The sequence below is a fragment of the Pipra filicauda genome, unplaced genomic scaffold (genome assembly GCF_003945595.2).
Source record: "Pipra filicauda isolate LSUMZ 115617 unplaced genomic scaffold, ASM394559v2 scaffold23_size5868930_pilon, whole genome shotgun sequence".
NCBI lineage: Eukaryota > Metazoa > Chordata > Aves > Passeriformes > Pipridae > Pipra > Pipra filicauda.
In genome coordinates this window covers 4560180-4580391 of record NW_024104354.1, presented here as the reverse complement: position 1 = coordinate 4580391, position 20212 = coordinate 4560180, and the positions used below count along the sequence as shown (strand labels likewise).

The window sequence follows — 20212 nt, the reverse complement described above, 5'->3', positions numbered from 1 at the left end:
ATTTAGGCTCCTGATTTGGACACTTCCTTCAGTGATGGTAAAAAACAAAAAACCAGCCACTCTTACTCACTCCTTCATGTTTCCAAATAAAATTTTTGCCCTAGTGCAATTATGAAATTTGTGCCTTTTATTTCATTGAGTCACAGGTTTCCTCTGTAAGTCTTGTGACCTAGTTAATGCCTTTCAGCATTATTCCTTTTTAGGTGAGCCTTACTGCCCATTGTCTCAACTAGATTCTAAAATATATATATATATATAGGTATGTATGAAATCAACACAGTTCTTGGCATTTATCCTCAATATTATTTCACAGAATGTCTTATTTCAAGGAAATAAAAAGTACCTTTGAAAACATTTCTGAAAGAATTATTTCAGAAAAGTAGGTGAAACAATATTGATCTTATTTAATCTAAAAATATTTTTTCCTCTGTCTAAAGGTAAACTTGTAATTTCTACTCCCTCTACAACCAGTCAGGAGCAATAGTCCTCTCAGTGGTGTGTTTTAAATGAGTTACATTCTGGACATGCCTCATTCTCTGGTTTGGCTATCAAGGGAATCTTCATAGCTAGAAGATTCTTCACTATTTAAATGTCCACAGTGAGGTTAGATAAAACCCATCCACAGAAAGTTAATGAAAGAACAGCTTGATTATTTGTAACCTCTGCAAGGTAACATGATTAGAAAAAGCGTTCTCCGATCTACGTATTTCAAAAGCCTTTGCTTCTTTCTCAGTAGTGGAGCCAAAAATAATAAATGATCATTGAAAAATCATGCTATTTAGATATTTAGAGACTAGAAAGTCTCCTTAATACATAGAGAAAATGGAAAAATTTTGAATTGAACTGATAAATTTTTTTAAATTTACTGTGAAAAGTTTGCAGCCACTTTTGACTTGTTCCATCCACAGTTTAAGGTACTTTAGGCACACAAAGCCCAACCGAAACTCACAGAATTACTTCAAAGAAAAGGGGCATTTGCAATTTTTCTCATGCAAATAAAAGACTACAGAGATAACAAACCATGTGTTTACTGAGTGTTCTTTTGCAACCATTGCTTATCTGAGAAAAAGCAGCTGATGATTATAAAGTCCCAGAATTCCTAGAAGTAGGTGAGAGGAAGGCAGCTGGACAGTTTCACTTTTTTTGGAGTGTAACTTAGACACCCCTTTTATCAGTGGAGGCTTGACCTTTGTATTCCCTTTACAGGCTACAAGATCATGGAGGTTTAGTAGGAGACTTTAGGACTTTACAATGATGACCGTTTCCACACAAGACAAGTCAGTACTTGCAGACAGGCTGATTTGGCTATTTCCAACACTCTTATGACCTGAAGGTTGCAGGCAGTTGTCTCGAGGCCAAAAGACAAAGGTGCCAATGGCAGTGCCGGCCATATGTCACTGCTGTTCCTTTGTCAGCACTTTGAGCCCTCCTCAGAGTACCTCAGCCCTAGCCCCACTCTGCCTTGCGTGTGTGCTGGGGTGAGCTCTATGGCATTGCTGTCCCTTTTTTACCTGAAGGAACTAGGCTGGGAAAGGGAAGCTGACAACTAGTAAGAAACACTGCAACAAAAATTTTGATAATGCAACTCTACAGTCAGTATTGTAGCACCTCAGCCACATGGAAGGGTGAGTATATGTCATGGGCAGCGCAGACTTGGACATTTTCTGATTAGATTGATTCTTCTTAAACATCTGTTGCTGCTCCCTAGATTCCATGGAAAGGACAGAGCATTACTCACAGAGTTGCTAATCTGGCAACTCCATGTCAGGGTCACTGGGAAGAGGGAAGGGCGACAACGGAGACCTCTGTTTTTGAGTCACCCTTTTTTGCCCAGCCCTCACCTTTCCTGATAAAAGCCCTGCAGCCACAAACACCTGGGTTACAAACCTTCACAATGTGGCCCTGCCTTGGCATATATACTCTTTTTACAGTGACTATTACCCTGAGTCCTGTGACGGCTGCAGCATGGAGTGAAAACAAAGTCCCTGGAGAAGATGAATATCCCCCTCTGTGGGACCTTGCCCCTAAAAACCTGTTGGATTTCCCAGTAAAGGACAACAAAATTGTCATCAATGTTTGGAACTATCAAGAAAGACTGGGAGTGTATAAGAGCTTGCTAAATTCTTCAGCCAAATATTTTAGTGCCTTTGGACTCCAAAACACTGGCAACATTCTCTGGGGATTACCACTGCAGCATGGGTGGCAATTTCGTACAGGTATGAGTTATGTCCTTAAGATGTTAGATGAGCAAAGTATTTACTGGATCTGCTTTGAGTCTTCCTTTCCAAGGTTTTTGCCCCGAAAGCCCAGCGTAGCCTCAGTATGTGTAAACTTTGACATGCTGAGCTAAGCTGCCAATTTGAAAAAGAAATGCTGAACAAAGAGAATACCCTTGCCTTGTTGAGCAATAACTATTAAAATTCCTAATAGGAAGAGGTCAGAATACAGAAGATCTGTGGTTTAGATGGGTAATATTTCAGCTAGCAGAAAATCTTTGAAAAGGCGTTCCCAGTTGTTCCAATATATAGTAGATAGATTTCAGGGCCTGCACTGTGCAGGGCTGCTCTTAATTTGTTAACTAATAAGCTTTTATTTTTTGTTAATGGCTGTTAATGTTATGATCTTCTATAGGTAGTTTTAGTTTAATTTCTAATACAGATAGTTAAAAGTCCACCTCTCTCTGTGAGAATTTGTTTCCATTTGCTCTTTATGATCAGTTTAGAAGTAGCCTCATTATTTTCTAGATATGCTTTTTACAAAAATTAAAGCTTGTTCTGTTTGTTGAGGTTGTTTTGTTTGTTTGTGGGGGTTGTGAATTTGTTTTGTTGTTGTTGTTGATTTGGTTTTGTGGTGTTTTCAATTTTGTCCAAATTCTAATGGTTTATCCCCTAAAAGCTTGTTTTTATCTAGGGCAGTCATTCTTATTTGCCTGTTCATGACAGGGAAGCAGACACAGAAACATATGTGAAAGGTCCCTTAAGGCTAAGGCTGTAATATCTTATCGGGGGCTTTATCAGAGAATGCATTCTCTCAGAGGCTGCTTCACACGCAGCAGTCAGTGAAGTTTTCCTTTCAAAGCCAGAGCTGAACTCGCCTTGTTCTAGCAATCAAAAAAAGAGGGGAAGAGGGGAATAAAAGTCAAGGATGTTTTCACGAACTTGTGCCTGGTGGTAACAAGATGTAAGCAAATGTATCTGTCTGCCTGTTTTTTTGTTTATTGGATATAATCTGTAGTGGTGGTTTGGCTGAAGCTGTATGTTTGGAAGAAGCTAGAGGTGCTGCCCCTGGCAGTGAAGCAAGGCTGCCAGCATTTAGTCACAACTAATGGAAAATTAACTCCTAAGTAAAAATTAGGAAAACAACATAGTAAGCAAAATCCAAGCAGGAAACTAACTGGCAAACAGACAACAACAAGAAGAATTTGGTTGGAGTTTAGTCAATCTTTTTCCTCTTTCCCTTTTTTATGTATACAAGAAGGGGAGAGGCCAGTGCAGCAGGAGAATTGACCCATTGTGAGGCAAAGACGACTGGATGCAGAAGCTACACTTCAGTGGTTACCTGCTGGAAAGGATCTAGTTATGTAGAATGGCCTCTTCCACAAAGTGAGGATGTGCCTTGTTGCAGTGAGGATTTCCAAGTAGAGACGAGGGACATAGTAGATGAGAGGAAGATTTGCACCTTGTTGCATAGATAGGTAAAGATGTACTGTCACCTGCCAGAGAGTCATAGGACTGGTCTTTAGACAAGGAGATAATTTTTGAAATTACATGACCAGAAGGTTAAAAAACTACTAAAAGGTTTTACAGTAAAAAAATATGAGAAGTTGAAAAATAAATCGATAAGGGACAAAGAACAACATAATTCTGCTGCATTCAGCATTGAGGTTAGCAAAAGGCTAAACCTAACTGAGATAGGTTAAACTGATAACTAGCTGGGATAAACTAGTGAGGAATGGCTGAAGTGTTTGTACATTGACTTAATAAGCTTGGATATACAAAAGCAGGATTTGAGTCCAGAGTGCAAGAAAACAGATCTTTAAAAATACTACAACAATTGTTGAATTAACAGTTCTGTCTGGTCTTGAAAGTTATGTTACTGAGAAAATATTTTTATGGATATAGTTCTGTATAAACCATAAAGAGGAAGCGAAGCTGCTACTTAATAAAAGCGGTACAAAGATTTGCAATAATCTACTCATGGACATAAAATGAAATCAGTAATTTCCCTAAATTTACAGTAGTGAAAACTATGTTGAGACAAAACGGATGTTAGGAATGAGACTGTGGAAGCACAATTTGTCACTTGGGAGATGAAGCTAGACTGGGAGTCCTACCTACACAAACTGAGGAAACTGGGTAGTCTCTACCCCCACTTCACATATAGAAGTACAAATTCAGGAGCAAGAACTTCGAGAAAGATTCAGGCACAATTGTATGTCTGAAGAGCAGGATAGGTTGTACCTATATTTAAGAAGAAGGAAAAGTGGGATAAGAACACAAAAACATTTGTCTTACATCAGCAGTAGACGAGACATTAGAATAAGTATAGAGGAAAGAATAATTAAAGACATAGAACTAAATAGAAAAAGGGATAAAGCAGAGCTTACATGAATCAAAGGTAGATTGTGTCAGGCTAACTTATATTTTCTTTCGTTATATGAATGTTATTTTATCAAAGTCCAGAAATGTATTTCCTCCCTTTGTAAAAGCAAAGCATAGGATGAAAATTTTTAATGATACTTTACAAGATAAGAACGAAACAGGGAACTGTAAATTTGGTAAAGGAATACCTGAAGGAGAATTTAGTGATGAGCGTTGCTAAGAGAATTACACAGCTAAATGGAGGATGCGCTCAGAGTTCTTCCTCAGCAAGATAAGAACAACTGCATTTAGCATTTTCAGTAACAACCTTTCCACAAAAAATAGTGGAGAGATCTTGCTGATGGGATAACATACAGCTGAGGACACTGTTAATACAGAGAGACACAGTTTAGCTTGGGTAGACCTGAAGACTGAAATAACGATCATGTTAAGCACAGGGAATAGGAGGGAGCAGAAACAACAAAAATGGAGTATAGACCTGTAAGGACAGCTAGTAATTACTACATATCTTATAATTATCACTGATACTGCCTGTGACTCTTCATTTTGCCAAAACACCAAGGCTAACAATCTTTCATAAACCTCATATACAACTCCTTTGCAACATTTTGTCTTCTTTTCTTCTTATCCTTTATCCTTCCCATTCATCTCCTTTGCATACCAGTGATCTATTGTGCCTATTTTTGGCACTCTCTGTTGAAGTAGAATATCAAAAATATAATCTTTCTGTTAATATTAAAAATTATAATTTTTCATTAAAAAAATAATCCAGTTGAACTGCAATCCTCATCACTGCAAGTTCATGTGCTCTGCTAATGAAAGATATGAGTTTGAGCACCTAGTGTGCCCCAGAGCACAAGCTCTGTCCAGTCATCTAGGGAAGATAATTAGGATAATTTATATCCACATTGTTCATGATCATCTCTTCTTCTTGAGCAAAAAGTATCAGAAAATTTGGGTTGGTAACGAGGTTTAGTTCTAATCTGACAGAAATGATGCTGTATTCATTCAGCTGACTTGTCAGAGAGTAAGTGCTCTGCAGGGCAGAGTTTGAGAGCTTCTGGAATAGCTCAAGTCTTTGGACTAGACCATGGTAATTTCACATCATGCAATTCAAGCAGACTTCCTGACACACTACATGACTACTTACCACTTCATATACATGTACGTTATTCTTTTAATACTTGGGCTGTTTCTTCACATCACACGCTTAAAGAAAAATATGCCTTACACGCTGTCATGAATAATTGTGAAATGTCTTGCATGTTTGCTACAGCATAGACGCTTGAAAACCTTGCTAATCAGTTACAACAACATTTGCATGCTTAGCTTCACAGTAAGACCATGTTTGTATGCATGATTAAACTGAAGGGGATTCTGTATCACACAACCCAATTAGGTGAGACAATTACTAGTACATTTAATTTGTGCTATTCTGCTCATTAAGCAGCTCTCCTGCACTAGCAGCCCTACATCTATTGGAAATTATGCATCAGCTATGCATGTGTTTACCTCTCTATATGAATATATATTTACACCTCTGTAAAAATATCACTGTGGTGTCCTGATTTCAAACAGCTCCATAAATTCACAGTGAGGTATAAATCAAACTGTACAACACGATCAAATTACTATGCACTGAGAGATTTAACTACTCTAGGAACAGTAGTTTATGAAACAAAGCAACAGTAATTGTTTTGCTTCTCTGAGCAAAATTCTGTGTGCTTTACTCCTATATATTTTTTTCATCTCAGTAGGATTTCTTGTGTGAAAAGTTTGATAAGTATTTGTTGTATTATTCCATTTGATTTATTCAGGTAGGTTAGCAGATCCTTCTGGTGCAACTTCCTGTGGCTATGAATATGGAGACCTCCTGTGCCTATCTGTAAGAAGCTGGTGGTCCTGTAAGTATATGCTAATATACTGTTCTTCTCCAGAATAAGATTAGTGTCCTAGAAGGCTATTTCTAAATCTTTCTTCCCCTTAGACTTCTCTATTACAATGTAATTTTCATGTTATGTGATGCTCCATTGCAAACTTGCAGTAAGACACCTAAGTGTGAGTAAATGAAAGTTAGTTGATTTTGATAATATATTTGAGGAAGGAGAAAAAAAACCCCAAACTTGCAGCTTTAAAAATGTTTACACTGCAAAAATTTATGTTAAATAAGTGGGAAACACCTTGACAGTTACCTATACTTGTAGATATTTGTAGATATTTGCAGTTTTCAATTACTCAACAGCAGATTTGTTCAGTTTAGATGGTAGCACTTCAAACTAAAACCTTGTGTGAGAATGTCAAGCAGGAATCTTTGTGGTTCTTGCAATCACCTTTGGTTCTTTTTCCCATAGCATGTTCTCCCTCCATCACTTCTGTCCCTTGCTCCCTCAGCTTTCTTGCTGTCCTGTCCTAGGTCCCCCTTTCCACCAGACCTGCCAGAAGGTTTCAGCGAGCAGCTCTTCCCTGCCACAGGAATGCTTTGTTGAATGAAGCTTCTGGCTGTGAGCCAGCAATTAAATGTATATGTCTTCAAGTGAACAAAGGTACAAGCACAGAGAAAATTTAAAATGTAAATCTAGAGTAAAACCAAAGCCGCTGCGATACTCACTCCAGCTTCAGTTTCCCATCTCTGTGGTTCGATAGCACTACACGCTCTGTGGGAAGGCGTCCCATGAAGTGACAAGTAATAAGAGTCACTTCATAGCCCTGTGCAAGCAGGGTACCCTCCTGGAATAGAAACCACCACCTTTACCTTCTCAGTGTTTGCATTCCTGCTCTTCACTTACTTCTAAATATTGCATGTTTGCTTGATATCAATTTTGTTGCCTCCAAAAATGTATAAACTCAGCCTTGATTTAGCCTACTGCAGCAAGAACATGCAAAAAGTCTTTGAGACTGCATGGAAATGTCTCTTACTGTTCTGAGTGTATCAGTGCTTTCAGCTGTCCTTCAGAGCTGCCCTCTCTGGCACGAGTAGTCATAAGAAGCCAGGAATGAGTTTAAAGAAGAAACTCACATTTAATACACCCCTAGGTGTATGGGAAACTCCCTACTTAAGAACATCAGTCTTTTTAGCTCACTGTTTTGGAGGGTGGTTCAACCAACCTATTCAGGTTCATACACCAAGAGCATTCCAGCTCTTTATGTATGACTAGTTTTGTCAAATATGATATTGCTGCCAGCCACTCCTAGTGCCCTTGAAGGACTCACACCAAATAGTTTACAGAATAACACATTTTATTAACAAACACACTGATAGTAGAAGACTGTGACAGGTTAATGTTCAGAGATTGCTGTTGATAGTAACAGACTGCAGAAATGAATTTGAAGCAATATATAGACAAGCTCTAACCACTAAGCTAGCTAGAGATAATAATTTAGCTTGCATAGAATGAGATTCTTACTCAATAAGCATCCCTATGGGGAAGAAGACAGGTTCAGCCTGTTGACTGATCCCAGAAGTTACGATTGAGTCTTCGGTGACCTCCCTCCCTACTTAAGTGATATTTATATTAATTTCTTTGAGGGAAGGGAGAAGCTGAAGTTAGAGTTGATGACATTTCATGTTGAGGTGGAGTTTGAGTGACTTTAGTCATTAATATATGTAGGGCATCAAAAGTAATATGTATTTTGAGCTGCATTGTTTTTGATGGAGCATAATCTCAATACCACTGTGTTGCTCTATCCTTTGTTTCATACTTGCCACTCCATCCTTCTTCTCATCTCATCCTTAGAGCAATACACCAAGCTCCCTCAGTGTTCCTGTACAGATAGTCCCTGGTGAATTATAGCCAAGGTATACACTCCTTTTTGCTGAACTTTGTTTTGTGGTCTTCTCCCCAGAAGGTGGAATGACGGTTTCCCATTAGTAGGACAGGGATACATGGTTGGTGCTCAGGTTTTGGTAATTTTGGTCCTCATTGCTGTGATTGTATAAAACATACCAGGGCAGCCCATGGCCCGGAGACCATAAGCCAATGACTTTTCAGCACAGCAGCTCTGAGGCACCCACACAAAAGAGAGAATAACTGATTTCCAGGCTTTACTTCACTGAAAGTTATTAAACTTTATTTCTACAAAGGGGACACAATTAAAAGGAGAATTTAAAATTCTCCTTTCAAATGTGGAATATCAAATAGCCCTATGGGCACTCTCACTGCAGACGTGATTTGGCAGAGGCGAGAAATGAGCCTGAGTTTCCTACATGCTGGATCTGACTGCTCCAAATTATGGATCAGACCAAAGGAAGCCATCACCCTAAAATAAAACTGGACAGACAAAGTGAGGTAGTTTTCAATCAGTTTTCAGTGCGTGAAATATTTTTTAAAAGCAAAATTATTATTTTCCAGTAAAATATTGCTAGTATTTGCCTTTTCATTTCTTATAGGTCTAGGATGCAAAGAAGGGGATTTTTTAATGAAAACAATACTTGTGCAGTACCCTTTAGTCTTTCTTACTTAGTTTTCAATTAATATTTGAGAGGTTTTTCTTGTCCTGTCTGTGACAGCCTACAAAGATCTAACTTTTTTTTCAGTAGTGTTTTCATTTCTGGCAAAGTAAAGCCCTCTGTAAGCTCATGCAAGGCTCTTAAAGGACAATATATAAATGAACTTTACAAATCATATCTAAATTAATACAGATGACACCATTAGTGCATTTCAGTAAATATGTCCCACTGCTGAACACAGTTGTATCAGGGCAATTTGAAACGGTTGAATTTGGTGTGGGACAGAGTTCACTTCTCTATGCAGGAATTTTTCATTTGCTTGTGATTAACACTTCCTCCTTTTTAATTATTGTTACAGGTATGAATTACTACCTGGCTGTCATACCCTTGCTGGGGGCAGTGGAGGCTGGCCTCTTTGGGCAGCTGCCGTTCCAAGTAGAAATATTGCCACCAGAGGAGCGAAAAGATGATTTCTGTTACAGTGTTGCAGACTGCAGGTCTCGCATACCCAAGCTCATGGATGACTGGAAGGCCTTTTTTGAAGTAAATAATGTTACTTCCCCCCCCCCCATAGTTTTAGAAATGAGACCAGAATATTCCCTTTAAAAACTATTATTACTGTCACTTGTAAGACTCAGAGAGCTTAGTTTTCTTTCAATAACAGCTTCATATAAAAGCAAGAAGCAGGAAAAATGAAAAGCATAACATAAATTGAGTCAGAGATAAGAAGGCCATGATTTTTACTAGTTATGGATTTTTCTTTTCTTCCTTTAAGATAATTTCTGTAATTTGGCCTCTGTCCCAAGACACTGCTTTGTTAACAATTATATTTGTATTCTTCCAATACTGCTTATGTTAGCAATGCAAAATAAGCATGTGAGATGGAACACTGCCATTAAGAAATGGCCTTGGGTTGGTTTTATAGGGTTCATTTATTCCTTTAGACATCTAAAAACCTGAAAATGTGAAACTTCATTCAGAGGGACACTTATTCATGCAAGTAGATATTGTCTTTCCTCCACATTCAGCTGTTCCCTAATCCCAAAGATGACAATATTTCTTATTTCATAGATTTAATAACCATCTTTTATAGTTAGACTACTACAGTCAACATTATTTTTGGTAGTCAAATAATTTATAATGATCTGAAAGCTTAAACTATAAGTTCCTCTTGGCACCTCTGAGTGAAGGTAGAGGGTTTGAGAGACTTTGAGAGTTTTTGAAAGGCTGGATTTTTCTTCATTAGATCATTTTTCCTACGCAGCATGTTTCAGAAATTATTATAAAATATCAACTCCTCAAATAACCGTAATGATAACAATTAAGGATAATTTTCTTGTTTTCTGAAAATCTCCAGAAAGTTGTGGCCAAAAGGATAGAGACAAGTTTTTAAGGAATCCAATATTTCATTGCAGTAGCTTCCACGGAAGTTGGATACAAAAGTCCACTGACAGAATACCTAAAGTATGTGAATAAAACCCTTGCTCTGTTGATGTCAAAGAACAGCAGCTCCCATTAACTCCAACGTGGATACATATTCATTTTAAAAATTTATATTAATCATCTTTTTGTCCCTATGTCAGACATTATATTTACATACAAAGCAGCACATTCTAACTACTCAAAAGCAATTTTCCTTAGCTTGCAAACTCCTTAGTTTGTGAAGTATGTGCGTAAATAAAAAAAATTCATTGTGTTTCGATCCCCCCTCTCATTCTCTGCCTTTTTTCCTCCCTATTGCTGTAGTATCTGCTATCTACAGAACACAAAGCTGTGAGCTCTGCAACCTTCTCCTCCTTCAAACTGGATGATGCCCTTGGTCTTATGTGGAAGGCACATGTTAGCTCCATTGCTTATGCACTCCCCAAGTTCCAGGACAGGTAAGGGGATGAGAAAGGTGGCCAAGGAGGATCTTCCCACCTTCATGCCTCTTTGGAAGGATAGTATCCTAACAAAGTCTGCATGAGCTTTCTTACTTTAGGCATCTACTCTTTAGGCTCTGCTCTTCTTTCCACTCTCTCGGAGTATGGGATGACCAGTGAGAGATGGCTGCCCAGACTGTGATGAGCAAGCAGGCTGTGCCCTTAAAATGACATGTTGATTCCCCACTGGGAGCCAGGGCCTGATTCAGGAGCTGTTTTGGGTCTGGGCAGAGGCAGTAATACCAGGAGAAATTAGGTGTAAAGTACTGAAGTAGGCTTTAGGTCACTGTGGCACTAAGACCACTCAGGATTTTATACTGAACAAAAACATTTGGGATAAATGATCAAATAATGTGTTCTACAGGAGATTTCAATTATTTGTTACATTTTTTATCTTCATCTCTTTCAGCTTAAAATATCTCTCTGATCCAGAAGCAAATTTTGGTGAAGGCTGGTCTAATGCTGTAGATTTCATTGGGGCCACACACTTCCCTACAGATTTACCAACCACAAACAACTTCCAGGCTTTCCTGCCCCCGAGGATGCTTGCTGAAGGGGATGTTCCCCCATCCATTAGTGACTTCAGTCCACGGCAAAATAAAGTTCTGGTTTCAATCAGAGCTCTTCATAAAGCAAATAAATTAACAGGTATGAGACTGACCTACAAATGTCTGCAGTCCATAGATATTTAATATCTTGTTCTCTCTACATACCTTTCTTCATATGAATACAGTGAATTTTTTATATAAAGTACTATAAACACTTCGAGACTAACAGTAAAACAGTTAAAAATACAACTATAAGCAAACAACACACCAGAGAGCAAATGCAGCTATGGGATAACACTGACTGACTACACATGGGATTTCAGTGAGACAAATGCATTTTTTAAGCAGATGATCTTACTTCCCCCCCCCCCAGTTTTCACAGAAACTTTAAAAACACAGAGACTAATTTGTGTTTCACCAGTTGAATCTGGAAACATTAAAGCTGTTAATGAAGTTAATAGATCAGTTCAACAACAACAACATAAAGTAAACGATCATGAGCAAGAGTTTGTGAGTTCACAAGTGTTCTGGTTTTCGTTTTTGAGAGAACATCATTTGTCCCAGCAAAACTGTATCCTTAGACAATGCTGGCTTCATCATTTCACCAAAATAAGTCACGCATCACCATCCAGCGGTGTGACATAGAATTACACTCTTCTGAAGATTCAATTCATGCATAGATTCTGTTGGGTTGGCTATTTTTGTTTGACCTTTATGAAGCAAAGTTATTTTGAATCTTTAAATGGAAATAGAACGTAAAAATGCACTGAAAAATTAGTATGCCTAGTTATGGCATTTGTGATTCTCTTTTGTCCATATATTTCAGTGAAAATTCTCTCACCAGTTGCATTTGCAGCTGAAAAAGATGTGAAATGAAGCTCTCGAGTGTTACAAAAGGGCACCCTCCCATCACAGATTGCTTCCCTCCCACTTTCCATATAGCATTATTCCTCAGAATCTGAATAAGGGTCTTAACAGCTCTATCCCCTGCCTGGTAGTCTATGCCACAGCTCAGGGTTTCTTGACCTACCTCCAGAGGGAAAAAGGGGCAGAGCAAAGAAAAGCATCACCAGTAGGATGGCAGGGAGGGAGAAGAGTACCAGGGCAGCACAGCAGGTGAGGATAACAATGCAGGGAGAGAGGAAAGGAGATATCAGTGTTGAATATGGTAGATGGAAGGAAAGAGAGAGATGAAGTTTCATGCCGGTGCAGCCAAAATAAAGTTCATAGCTGAAATCCTGAAATTGCTTTGCAGGGAAAAGGTTTCCCTGACTCTGCTCTAAGGGATGAGCTTTGAATTCAGCTGAGAATTAAAGGCCAGCTAACTCAGTTTGGTGACTGATTTGCAGATGAGAAAAAGAAGCTTTGAAATATATTTTGTCTGGATCCACAGCATCAGCAGGAACCTGAAAGACCCTACATTATTGCTAAAAACCTCAGGTGACAAAATGTGACATACTGTTTTTGTAGAGTCAGATTCCTCAAAATTTTGAATACATTCTGTGAGATATAGAGTCCTCTTCTGGTACTGCAAACTTCAACAGCAGATAGAGGGATAGACTAGAGCAGATAGTACCTCCTAGGATGGGACTCCATCCAACCAAGAGTGAGACTTCATTTCTTGATTCAGACTTTGATTACTCTTTAGTTTTTTCTAGTTGCCTCTGCTAGTCCAGCAGGAACTGTACTGAGAGAGTGCTGTGCTACCACTAAAGCTTCTCAATCCATGGACAGTCAGAATCTTTATTTTTTATGCTCTGCCCCTCACTGATACCCAAAGGTAGAGCAGCATATGCCACGTTGTTCAAAACCTTTCCTGATGTCCTCACCTTTTCTGCAGTCCTCTTGTGGTCCTCCTAGGCAAGAGGACTGTTTGCTTCCTTCTCCTCCTAATTCATTCCCCCAGTACAATACTGTGCAAATTCAATTCTTCAGTGTTGCCAGTTTTATACAAAAGCATGTTTTGCAGGAGAATAACTCTTCTTGATTTTCTAGTAGACTTTTTACCCTCAAATTTCCTCTGTAGACCCTTTATCCACTATAAAGATCAGTACTGAGTGTAGTGAGGAGCAAACAATGACTATCCTGCAAACTGGTGCTAATGTTAGGTTGGGCTGGCCAGGCACACTTCCTAGAGGGCCACAGCTTATTGCCTGGACATAAGTACTGGGGATTATTTTCTTCATTAGCTTGAGGCCTTAGCTGGCAGAAAGCACAAATTCTTTGTTATAGAGTGAAAACAAAGACATGCCTAGTTATAACTACCACACTACTACTTCATAAACCATGAAGGTATGTGCAAGTGCAGACCAAGACCTTAGCATGAGTCTTCAATCATCTTGACTTGCAACACTGGTGACAAGGGGAACAAGCCCAGTTGTCTCTCAGTACAAAGGATCCTGAGCTGAATGAATGGCCTGTGTCTCCCTACGCATTTGTAGGCAATTATTACCCCATCATCAATCTCCATCTTTGTCTGCTTTTCACTGTCCACAGGAGAGAGACAAGTGCAGACATGTATTTCATCCCTTGTATGCTGCAAGCTGCATGTGCTCCATGCTAATTTGACAATGTCATGTTGTGTTTCTTTCCAAGGAGGATTGCTGCTGAAGCTCTGGCAAAAGGCTATGTCTAACGAAGCAGGAAGAAAAATGGGCCGAGAACTGCTTGAAAGCTTGACTTTGAGCCAACAGCTTGACCTAGTGGGAATTTAGAATGATTTGGAAGGAGATGATTTGACAGTGCCCAGTTTCTTGAGAAAGAGCAGTTCCAACATTGTTTGATTTTATCTTTTAGCAGACATGTGTCTGGCTTTGGTAATTTCTTACAGCAGGATTTCCTGAGAAACCATGTGTGCATCTCTCTCATATTGAATCAATATTTTTATCCTTAATTTTTCTAATTATCTCATTTTTTTAACTCAATTCCTTATAAATAAAAGGCCTCACAGTAAATATTACTTTACTACTTTTTCGACTTATAAATAGTGTATCATTATTGGACATAAAATTAAATGCAGGCAAATTATATTCTGTTTCAGACTGGGTTTTTTTGTCCCTGTAGACAGGGATTCCACCAGATATGGAATTACTCAGGTCCTTGATGGTCTAAGAGATGATCACCAGAAACTTTTCTTTGAAGTTCTGATCAAAAACCAATGTCTTGACTGTTTCCCACCAAAGCTGTTATTTTGCAGACCAGCTGCAATCAAATTTGAAGTTTTCAGGCTTTTCAGGTTAAATACTAGAGTACAGATGGATTCCCTCGGTAGGCTGCTTTGCAACAAGTAAATGCCTCGTGGTAGTGCAGAGCCCATCCAAAGAAGTCCTGAAGCAAATTACCTCATTCTGTAGCTACTTTTACATGACAACAGAGATTTCTGGTTTTTGATTCATTACACTTACTTCAAGAAAACTTTGATCTGTATATTGATTTATGTGATTATGTATCCTGTATAAGCACAGGTTGCTTTTCCATTCTCCCATGTCTAATCCTCTTGTTGCAGTGTGTCATATGTTAGATTTGATTACTGAGGAAGAGAAATATTTGCAATGTTTGTAATCTCAGTGCCTGGCACACTCAAACCCTAGTGCTGATAGCAGTCTTCATAGTGATAACACATACTGGGAATCAATTATAACTTGGAAACAGAGGTTGTGGGGAGGTGGGACAGGGAAGTTTCTTGGGAAATCTGCTGGCTTGGATCCTCCATCTTTATGGAAACTCCCCCTGGAGAGCAGGCATAGCTGGAGCTCCCTCTCCATGGTGGAGTGCAGGACCACTGCCTGCTATATCGTATCAGGTTATAGCCTGCACTACAGTGTAGTCAAAGATAACACAAGTCTTAGACTCATAAGTCAAAATCAGGAAAAGCAGATTTCTTCTGACACCATTTTAGGTCTGCCTCATAGTTTTGGTTTCACCCAACATGTCAGTTGGTAACCCACTCCCACAGCACTCAATCAGAAGAAGAAAAGCATGTTCCACTTGCTCTTCTACTGGAGCACAGAGTTTCATTCTATTGCACTCACACACCACGTTTCATTTGTAGCCATTGTAGAGATGACCTTTCCGACACGAGCAACAGTCCAGGATTTTCCGTGGACATCAGAGGTGACATTTGAACTTTTCCTCCATCAGTAGAGTGACTGAAAGAAGCTCTCGCAGCCTTGCTGGCCACTGAGCAAAGGCCCTTCCAGCAGGGACCCTCTGAGGCTGCCCTTAGGAGCCCACCCTCCCAGCAGGTTGACCCTGAGGTGGGAGAGCAGCCCCCTCTGCATGACTGCCAGACACAAGTCCTTGCTGTCTCTTTGTACTGCTGATTCAGCTTCAGGCAGCAGGAGAAACATCAACTCCTCAGGAGGCTCCATGTCTCCTAAATTATTAGCCATATGCCAAGGAAATGAATGAAAGGTGTCCATGCACATGGCAATGGGGTTGGAACTAGATGACCTTTAAAGTTCTTTCCAATCCAAACCTTTCTATGATTCTATGAAAAGGAAATTATTTCTGTCTTTCTCTTCCACCTTCCCAGTTTGACTGGTCCTTTCTCCCCAAACTTGCACGACATTTGCACTGCAAATTAAGAAATAATTACCGACACATTGAGCAGTTAAACACTATTCTGTCCTTTAATGTCCCAGGACAAAGGTTTTAATTATTCATTGTCACTTAATGGATAAACTCTTAATGTACCATCATTAGCTAACAATTTTCAAAGGAAATACATTAATGAGGTCTACGAAAATGTGGGAGTTTTTACCTTAATTACCTGGTTCATATATCAGAGTAATTAGATTCCAACAGACTTTAGGTCACCACAGCTGCCAGTTGCTAAAATATTAAGCTAGTTGTGCTCCCGAAAACTTAAAAAAGAATTTTTGACCTTTTCTGTGGTTAACTTAGATTTAACCTAAGTCTCGCTTTGAGAAAACAAAAAGAGCCATTAATACAAACTTACAAACTGCACTTGAGAGAATATTTTTAAAGCACGTTTTAAAAAAGCAAATAACTCCTTACCTGAATTTATGACAACATTAAGAAATATTTCAGATTTTTGAAAAAGAGTCATCTTTCTAATACAGCATCAAACACTTGTGTATTTTAGACACTGTCCTAATCCAACAACTAGTTAGGTAAAGACTTTAAATATTGGCCAATGATTGCACTTTGGAGGTTGAGGAATGTATAAAACTTTAGATAAAATATGGGATGGGAGATTCTTACAAGTAGAGCAGAACTCATTACCCTGAAACAGAATAGATGTATTCTTGTAAGAAAACATCTGGGTATCAGAAACAGATAGAAACAGAGAGAAAAGCAGCAACAGAAAGCCTTAGAGGTATGGTAGGTGTCCTTGGAGAGGAATGGGAGAGCACTGGAGGAGCCTGCTTGCTATTTAGAGCTAGCAAAAGCTGATAACTACCAAAGCAGGGGTTTGTCCAGCAAGAAGGACTCGCAAAGCATACGGGTTTTTCTTACTCAGCATTAGTCTGGGGTTTGCAGCTCTGTTCTCATACCTGTTACACATGTAATCTCTTTACTGAGGAATGCCTGGCATTACACAGGACTAGTTTCTGTCTGACAGAGGTGCTGTTAGAAGAAAGCATAACTACAGTTGGTTGCATCTCCAGAAAGCCAGCAAGACAAATTTCCATATGTGCCTACAAATAACAAGCCTAAGAGGACTAGAAAAAACATCTGCGATTGAAGAAGGGAGGTTTAGAAATGAAATGTAGCATGTGATAAAGGAAGAACTGGGGAGAATAAAAGCCCACCAGAAAACAGCCTGTCCATCCTCAAAACTTGGATAATAGTGCTGAACACCATGCAGTGCTCCGCCCCACCTCCTCTGTGGGGTTGATGGGGAACCACCGACTTTGCCTCCTCAGTCTACTTGCACCCAAGGTCACCCAGGCTCATTTTAGGTGGATCAGCTCCTTATGTCTGAGAGCTGAGCAGTTTTCAGTGCCCTTCCTACAGGAATGATCACATTTCTGAGGAATGGTGAGAAATGAGGTTCTTGTCCTTGCCTACTCTTTGCAACTAGGTATACAGTCATGGTAAAATGGACCTGTGCTTTAAAAATACTGTCCTAAACTATTACCTAAAAGATATGTGTAAGGGCTGACCTCTCCAGCAATCTCCCTTTTTTGTTCCGTAAGGCGAATGGCACCCTTGTCCTTCTCTAGGAAAGATACCTCTCTCTTCACAAAACTGCAAACAGAGGTCAGCAGTCATTTCTTTAGAATTCTTAGATATCAAGACACAGAGGTCACAGGGCCTACACTCAAGGAGGTCATTCGCAAAGATGTCAAAAAACTATTTTTTTTTCAAGGAGGAGTTGGAACCCTAGATTTCCCCTTCCCTATGATCCCTAACCTGTGCAGAATTACTTGGGCATTCCTTCCCAGCCTATGCTCCCTACTGCATTTTTTCTGGTGGGAAAAAGTACTCTCCACACACCTGCCAGGTGTGGAGGAGAGCAAAGACATTCTTGCCCAGGGCAGCCTCTAATCTGGGAAGCAGATGTAGATTTGCACTCCGACAGAAAACAAAATGACCTAATGCAAGTACTCTAACTGTAGTGCACAACATTAAAAAACTCCTGCATTTCCCAAACCTAAACTGTTCCATTACTTTTTCAGACCAGGGAATGCTGCCTGCCCCTCTCACCAGGTGTTGTGAGCTGTGGGCCTTCAGTTCCCACTACCAAAGGTAGTGAGGTTTGAGATGATGCAGTCATAACATTTCCCTCATCCTAACATCGGCGACTTCAGAAGGAGCATGTTGTCTTTTCCAGAGCTCATACTGAACCTTGATATACTGAGTGCAAAGAGCTGGCAATTGAAAAAGGTATGATATTTCCTTCACTTTAATTTTTGAAGAAAAATTCCAGCTTGATACCACCTCTCCCACTGCCACTTCATTTTTGCACAAATGCTGGACACCAGAGCACTTGGTGGGCTCTGTTCTATTTAAGTTTGAAGTGCTTACAGTCTATATCCACAGCGGCATTTGGGTTCCTAAGACCTAATAGGACATTTTTGATGCTTGTAAATCTGAGTCTAAGCTCCTTTTGGATTTAATTCTTTGTTCTACAAAGAGATACAATTGACCATGATGTATTTCAAGAGCAAAGTGCATGGCATTGAAGTACTGTGCTGCCACAGGCAGAGGTGGGAAGGATCCCTGGAGGGCATAAGGGAGCCTGGGACTGCAGATCTGCCTGACTGCACCAACTGGAAAGGGCTGCTCCAGCTGGGAAGCATAGACAGTCACTCAAAACAGGGTTCAGAGGATGAGGAATGGAGACAGAATCACATAAAGATTTGCTAAAAAGCATTTATACCTACTTAAAATGTGACTCTAGGAAAAAAAACATGATACTTTAAAAACGCTTTTTAACTGATTCATGCCTAATCAAACTCTCCAGGACAGAAAATGCAATAAAATAAAATCCTTAATGTCTTTCACTTCCTTCTACAAACTGTTTGTAGCTGTGTGAAAATTTGCATGAACTGCTTATGTGCATGTTTGCAGGAAGGGGCTGCAGCAGGTACAGTGGACAAATAGTGGCAGTATAAACCAGCCTTCTGGACTAGAAAAGTCGTTTTAGAAAGAAAGGCTCCTTCTACCTCTCCTTTTGTGCGATGTTAGATCCCAAAATACTAACAGATGTGATCACTGAAGCTAAGAAGAACAGGCAGCTGAAATAAGGGGGGAAAGCAGAAGAATCTTTTTGCTGACAAAGTAGCTGCAGTGCCCCATGAGAGGCAATCCTCTGACCTCCACTCAGACCGTTCCTCTGCACCATGGGGGCCAGGGGGATTACAGAGGAACACTATTTCCTAGAAAGAAAGATCATAACATCTGAGGCTGCCCTAGGAAGAGTTACTGCTTTCTGAGGTTGGCCTGAGCCTCCAGCTGCTGGCACTGCTGTGTCCAGAGCCTCAGGGACAATGTCACAAGAGGACATGGGAACAAGGCATGCACATGTACAGGCACTTCTTAGATCCTGAGGGGATCAGCCCCTTGAGACGTCATGTAACCTTCTCCACATACTCCCAAATCTTAATAAACATGAGGAATTTAAAGTTACATGAGAAAATTTAAAGGGTCAGACTGAGTTATCCATCCCAGTAACCTCTCTCTGCTGGGAGCTGGCAGCAGTGAACTGGGACAAGAGCAGCGGTAGCAAGGCAAAGGCAGGGTAATCTCTCCTCCTACCCAGCCTGCCAGCAGCTGGCAGTCTGCACTTACATCAAACCCAAATAGTTTATCAGTCCTAGAGAAAGAGTTGTAAAAGGCTATCCTAGAAAATAAAAAAACCTATGAAAATATATGAAGTAAGCATATCAAAGAGACGTGTTATTGCAAAGCACAAGAACTCTTCCCAGCACACAGATGCATTAAAAAAAAACAAGAGGAAAAAACAAAATAAAACAAAACAACAACAAAAAACCAAACCAGCAAAAACCTGCCACTAATACATGAAGCAGACGCAAGAAAACTTTCTCTTCAGAGATGATCAGTTTTAATATAGTGTCAAAAAGTTGAAAATTAAAGGTGCACCAAAGCGGAAAAATGTTAGGAAGACACTTGGGCAGTCTTAGGAGAGGTAGGAAAGGTATCATAACAGTTAAGTGAAGAGATAGCAAGAATAAAAGGCAATTTCTTATTGGGAGCATTGTG

The 20212-nt window shown here is 39.7% G+C and overlaps 1 protein-coding gene across 1 annotated transcript; it reads left to right on the top strand.

Moving 5' to 3' along the window:
- The first annotated feature begins 1894 nt into the window (after positions 1 to 1894).
- Positions 1895 to 14308, top strand: CUNH6orf58 (chromosome unknown C6orf58 homolog). Its single transcript, XM_027751397.2, has 6 exons — positions 1895 to 2216; positions 6419 to 6505; positions 9407 to 9591; positions 10795 to 10928; positions 11380 to 11618; positions 14114 to 14308. Exons 1-6 carry the CDS (start codon positions 1895 to 1897, stop codon positions 14230 to 14232), a joined length of 1086 nt encoding a protein of 361 aa, XP_027607198.1. The 3' UTR covers positions 14233 to 14308.
- Positions 14309 to 20212: the final 5904 nt, after the last annotated feature.